The sequence below is a fragment of the Triticum aestivum genome, chromosome 2A, assembly GCF_018294505.1.
Source record: "Triticum aestivum cultivar Chinese Spring chromosome 2A, IWGSC CS RefSeq v2.1, whole genome shotgun sequence".
Lineage (NCBI taxonomy): Eukaryota > Viridiplantae > Streptophyta > Magnoliopsida > Poales > Poaceae > Triticum > Triticum aestivum.
Window position 1 is genome coordinate 129249994 of NC_057797.1, and position 6563 is coordinate 129256556.

Here is a 6563-nt window from a genome sequence, read left to right on the forward strand (position 1 = left end):
CCCCGGCATCCCAAGCTATTATCCAAGAATGAGAAACCAACTAAGCTTGGGGATGCCCCCGAGTGGCATCTCGCTTTCTTCCAACAACTATCGGTATTTTACTCGAGACTATATTTTTATTCGTCACATGATATGTGTTTTGCTTGGGGCATCTTGTATGATATGTGTCTTTACTTGTTTTATTTTGTGTTTTAAGTCATCAATCCTTGCTGGACACACCTATTTGAGAGAGTCAAAATTATGTCATGACTTGTTAGAATTGCTCTCTATGCTTCACTTAAATCTTTTATGAGCTAGGGCTTGCTCTAGTGCTTCACTTATATCTTTTTGAGCACGGTGTACTTTGTTATTTTTGAAGAAATGCTCTCTTGCTTCACTTAGATTTATTTGAGAGTTAGTAAAATTTTGAAGAAATTCTCTCTTGCTTCACTTAAATTATTTTGAGAGAAAGAAAATTTGTTATGCTCGTGATCACTTATATTTGTTGAGCTTATGAAAAGCAACACATGAAAATTAGTCCCAAAATGGTAAATATCCAAGAAGGATAAGGAAAAGGAAAAAAATGTCACGAAGATCATTGGACAAAATAAGCTTGATTCTTAGTAATAGTTTTGAGATATGATGATGTGATATGTGAGTCATCTTGATGAGAAATTATGCTTTAGTAAGAATATTGGTGTTAAGGTTTGTGATTCCCTATGCATGCACGAAAATCAATAATCATGCAATGAAAATTATATCCTACTTGTGGTGCATTATTCAGTGTTAATTATGCTTAATGCTTGCTTATGAGATTATTCGTTTCTTCGTTGGTCGCTTCCCAATCTTTTGCTAGCCTTCATTTTGCACTAAGTATGATCACTACTTGTGCATCCAAAATCCTTTAAACCAGTTTTGCCGCATGAGTCCACTATATCTACCTATATGCGGTATTATTTTGCCGTTCTAAGCAAATTTGCATGTGCCATCTCTAATTTTCAAAATAAACATCTCTTCTGTGTGTTTGTTTCGCTTGCGGAGCGGTGAGGGGTGGCTAATATTTTCCATGCTAGATGTGTTATTCTCAAGATGAGTGTTTATTCACTTGTCATTGCATGAGAGTAAGGCAAAGGTATTAGGGATGCCCAATCCTGAAATGCAAAAACAAATGAATTTACTTTATGTTATCAAATAATAAATTCCTTGGGAAGTGTTGGTATGGAGGGTATCCGTCGATACAGTTAGCCATGGAAAGTGAAAGTTATGGTGGAAAAAGGAATGAACTTTATTTTCTGTTTGGGAACCGCCTATGATATATCTATGCATGGAAAGTATTGGGAACTCTAAGTCGTTTTCGTTGGTGGGATGGATACACCTCCCAAAATGTTTTTATCTCAAAATTTTCGCTTTGAGCTCTGGCACCTCTACAAATCCCTACTTCCCACTGTGAAGGGCCTATCTTTTACTTTATGCAATTTTTATTTTGAGTCTCCATCTTCTCTTATAAAAGCACCAACTAGGAGGCAATATGATCGTGCTTAAGTATTGGATGTAGTTAATATTCGAGTGTGTTTCATGAATGGATCAATGTTTCAGCATGATCATGGTAGCAATAGTATTTAATATTATATATCTTGCTATCACTTAGTTGTTTATCTTTCTTAGCATATGTTGTTGGTGCACATAGATGAACCTAGTTGATTTAGGTTTTGTGATTGACAAATTAAACGCTAGTTTTATTCCGCGTTTATTCAAGCCTAAACCGTAATTATTTTAAAGCGCCTATTCACCCCCCACTATGCGACATCCATGATCTTTCAGACGTCGGCTCCTCCGATGGTGTGGGACGAGGGTGACGAGGGAGGGCGTGATCTTCATGGTCGATGCCCCGTCTAGCCACGGGTCTATCCAAAATTGGCATTTGGCGCCGTCGCCCAGTGTCCCTGATGTCAAACCTCGGTCTCACAAGGCAGATGGACGTAGACTTGTCCTCCGTCCAGATGGCGTGGCGGCGGCATCCTCGTAGTGGACTTGTCCTTGAGCTCCGTTGTTGCGAAGGTGTTTGCTCCAACACAGACACGAAGTTTGAGAGGTTGTCCAGAAGTGGATGCGGATTGTGGTTTGCATCGGTGTCATATGAAAGATGTGTGGATCGTATGTTTGGTTCGTGATTCGTGGCTGGCATGCATGGTTTCCTCCTCTGACATCTTAGTCATGTTGGGATATCAGATCTGGAGTTCGAAGGCATGTCCGGGGTGTTGTCCTGATCTGATTCATTCAACGTTAATAGCTTCGTCTTTGGTGAGACAACTTGGAGGTCCACAAAGCTGCATATCAGCTATGGAGCCGCGTTGAGCTCGGGTGAGGAGGTGATCCGTCATTTCCCCTTTGGTGGCTGGTATGGTGATGTCGGCGGCAGGTGAGAGGTGTGGGTGTCAAGCTCGGGGGATTCTTCGGCTTTGATTGTAATTTTCCTATTGATTGGTGTTTCTTTGTGCAAAGCTTGACGTTTGCTGTCTTTTCAGTTTTGTCAGGGCGACGTCAATGTGGCTTGTACTATGATTTTTAAGATGTATTGCAAATGAGACACGCATTATCATGAAAAAATATTCCCACTGGACCAGTACACATAGAATCGCGACAAATTTATAAAAACTACAACTGTGAGCTCATTATGTTCTTTCTTTGCCATGCTTTTTAAACTGCTTTCTTTGCCACCCTCCGTCCCACACTAGTGTCAAAAAAGTCTTTGCCTATGGGACAGAGAGTAGTTCTTTGCTAGGATGTGAAGTTTCTACACCCAGGAGCAAATGCTCCTGGTGTGAACAGTAAAATTAAATAAATTCAAGAATAATTTAAAAAATTCTGAAAATTTTGTGTGCCATACTTTCACAAATGTTTGTTGTGACTGCAAAATTTCATTGCAAAATCACATTGGTGGAAGGCGTGGTAAAAAAAACAAAATTGATGCTCTGAAAATGTTACTTACAAAAGCATTTTGGAGCTCTGATTTTTTTGACACATCTTCCACCAATGTGATTTCCCAATGAAATTTTGCGTGCAAAACAAACATTTGTGAAAGTATGTCACAAAAAAATTTCAAAATTTTTTAAACATTTTTTCTATTTTACTATTCATACCAGGAGCATTTGCTCCTGGGTGTAGAAAGGTACTTCCGTCTTTGCTATGCTAACTGAACTTCGTAGCGTACGGGCATGTACAATGGTTGATAAGATAGTCTTATCTTAAGTCTTGCATGTAATTTAGAGATGACAAAAAGACATGTTTACGATGGGTCATCTCTTAACCTTATCTCTAATGACTAGTTATTCCTAAAAACATAGTAAACCATATTATGTTAAGAGATCATCTCTTGTCTTCTCTTAAATAAGAGAAGACAAGTCTTTTCTTATGATTTCTCTTTTCTCCACCTCATCATTTATCTCACGTGGCATTTTTAAGATACAACTTAGAAGTGCCATGTAGGATAAATGATGAGGTGGGGGAGAGAGAACTCATAAGAAAAGGTCTGTTTTCTCTTATTTAAGATAAGACAAGAGATGATCTCTTAGCATAATATGTCTTACCCTATTTTTAGGAATTGCTAGTTATTGAAAATAAGACTAAAAGATGACCCATTGTAAACTTTTTTTACCATCTTTAGATTAAATACAAAACTTAAATAAAACTATCTTATCAATCATCGTACATGACCAAACAAAAACCAACGGCAGGGTATAAAGGGCTGTTTGGTTCTTGACTATGTGAGCCCTGCCAATCGTTGGCTAGCCAATTTATTGGCGCAGGATTCGGGCGCCCCAGACTTGCCAACTTTTTGGCGTCGAGCTGAACTTGGGAAGTGGGAGTTGGCTGGGTGCACCAAAATATTGGTTCCCATCCAAACCGGAAGCCAGGCTTGGTCAATGACCAATTTTTTGGTTTGGCAGTTGAGGGCTGCAATCCAAACAGCCCCAAGTCTCTACATTAGCGTGTTATACACTATCCCCTGTGCTCTGCATGTACGTTCTTAGTGACGTGAGTCATACGGCACACAAGATCGCGACCGAGGAGCTTAATTAGACTCGCTTGTCCTCTTCGCCGGCCTTGGCATACACGCCGGAGTCTGTCCTGAGGATGATCTTGGCGTCCTGCGTCACGTAGCACGCCCAGTTCTCCACGTACGAGAGCGGCCCAGTCCTGAGCATCAGCGGCCGCGCGCCGTCCTCCACGTCGTCGCCGTCGTCGTCGTCGCCGGCCTCGTCCGAGCACGCGAGCCTGCCCAAAACACACATAAATAAAAGATCGTAAGTAGCTAGTTTCTCCGTGTATCTCGAATCTCGGTCAGCTAATGAGCTGGAGCCATGAGCAGGCCATGGGGGAGGAATGGGAGCGTTTACCTCGCTGAATCGTGGGATGGCGCCCACACGAGGCAGACGGCGCAGAGGAGCGCGAAGGAGATGAGCTGCCACACCGCCGGGATCACCCACGCCACGCGCCACCGCTCGCTCTGGTACCCGTCCGTCGACTTGAAGTGGACCTCGAACGCGATCCAGCCCAGGGACACCGCCACGGCGATCGTCAGCGAGGTTGCCAGCCTCCGGTACGTCTCCACCTTCGCCGTCATCCGTCTCGCCTTGAGCTTGCTGATGGTCCGCGACAGCGCGCTGAATATCCAGCAGATGAACACCGCGTCGAGGGCAGCCACGGTGAGCACCAGGAAGAGCCTCCTCGTCGGCGAGTGGTCGAGGTCGCTCACGGCCCCGACGTGCTCGCTGACCTCGAGGGCCTCGGACGCCGCCAAGAACACCGCGCCGAGCCCGGCCACCCTGGCGCCGGCGCTGGCGCCTCCTCCCAGAGTGGGCCGCACCACGCCGTACCCCTTGGCGACGAGGAGCACCAGCACGCGCGACACCGTGCGGCGCACCGCCCCGGACGTGGCCGCCCAGAAGGTCGTCCCCGCCGGCCGGACTCCGGACTCGCTGAACTCGGCGAGGTCCAAGTACCACGTGGTCACCTCCACCATCCCGAGCGCGATGACTACCGTCACGAAATTCTGGAGCGGCACCACCTCCCGCCAGAACCGGGCGTACCGCAGGAACCAGAACGCGGCGAGGGCGACGAACGCCAGCGACATGACTCCGTAGAAGGCCAGGAGCGGGGCCATCCGGCCGGGAAGGTAGCCGTAGCCGCGGCTGTTCTTCCATATGGTCTTGCCCTCCGCGGCCACGTCGAGGGACGCGTCGCAGTGCACGAAGCGCAGGCTGTACATGCCGGTCCGCGCAACGGCGACGGTCTCGTCAGGGAAGATGGCCTCGAGGGAACCCGGCAAAAAGGAGGCGGCGAGCACCCTGGGCCAGCCCGCGGCGGCAGTGCTGTTGGGCGCGCGGTAAACTAGCGACCCCTCGGTGCACGCGCCCCGCTTCGCCATGTCCGGCGTGCAGCAGAGCGCGCGAGCGCCGGCGGCGACGACGTCAGAGCCCCCGACCGCGCCGCGGTCCGCGGCCTCGAAGATGACCGCCGTGATTGTGGCCGTGAGGTTGCCGTCCTTCCCGGCCGCGGCAGCGGACTCCGGCGTCCTCTTAAACGCGACCTTCTCGAATCTGCACCGACAAACGCCACGCGCGTCACTCCCGAAACAAGAAAACAGACAAAAACAATGTCGATGACGAAATCAACCGAGACAAGCAACAATTTGTGGCCGCCGGGGCTCAGAAATCAGAAGTTCATACATACCGGATGAAGGAGTCCGCGGCGGGGGAGGCGTAGACACCCTCGCTGCCGCCATTGAGGACGAAGGCGTTGCCGAGGCCGGCGAACCGCTCGCCGGTATAGTCGTGCACCGACGCGTCGGCGCAGAGGAGGATGGCGCAGCACAAGGCGGACACCAGGAGGTGGGCGAGTCTCACGGAGGAAGACCCTGGCATTGGCATCGAGGAGAGGAGAAGAGCTTCGATTCTTGCGTGTGGCAGCGTGCTCGTGGAGTTTACTAGTACTAGAGCATTGAGTACGATCTCGATCAGTGATGTGGAGTGGAGTGGAAGAAGAACGGAACGGAAGCGACGACTTTGACGTGGAGATCGGCCGGACGAAATGTTAGGTCCACACCCCCAAACCCTCTTGACCGGCAGCATCAGGGAACTGTGGAAGAGTGGGATGGAATTAGGCAAGCATGCACGACAAATCGGACAGAAAGTGAAGGGAACCAAATTTGGGGGCGGATTATTAAATGAACTATATACAAACAGGCATTTTTTTTAGAAATTTTCAATCTACACATCAATCACGGCACTACAGAGAACACTAGAGGTAATAAAAATTACAACCAGATTCATGAACCACTTAGCGATGACTACAACCACTAGAGCAAGTCGAAGGCGCGCTGCCGTCATCGCCCTGGAGTCGGGCAAACCTTCTTGTAGCAGATGGTCGGGAAGTTATCGTGCTAAGGCCTCAAAGGACCAACGTACCAGAGGAGCAACCATCTTCGATGAAGAGAGTTGTAGATCGGAAAGATCAAACCTGTAACCACATGAACAAAGACGAACAAAAACTGAATCCAGATAGATCCATCAAAGACCAGCACC

The 6563-nt window shown here is 47.7% G+C and overlaps 1 protein-coding gene across 1 annotated transcript; it reads right to left on the reverse strand.

The window, feature by feature from the left end:
* Positions 1-3662: 3662 nt before the first annotated feature.
* LOC123187962 (transmembrane protein 87A) lies at positions 3663-6017 on the reverse strand. Its single transcript, XM_044599974.1, has 3 exons — positions 5713-6017; positions 4377-5579; positions 3663-4254 (listed from the first exon to the last, which is right to left on the reverse strand). Exons 1-3 carry the CDS (start codon positions 5907-5909, stop codon positions 4056-4058), a joined length of 1599 nt encoding a protein of 532 aa, XP_044455909.1. The 5' UTR covers positions 5910-6017; the 3' UTR covers positions 3663-4055.
* Between the last annotated feature and the right edge of the window lie 546 nt (positions 6018-6563).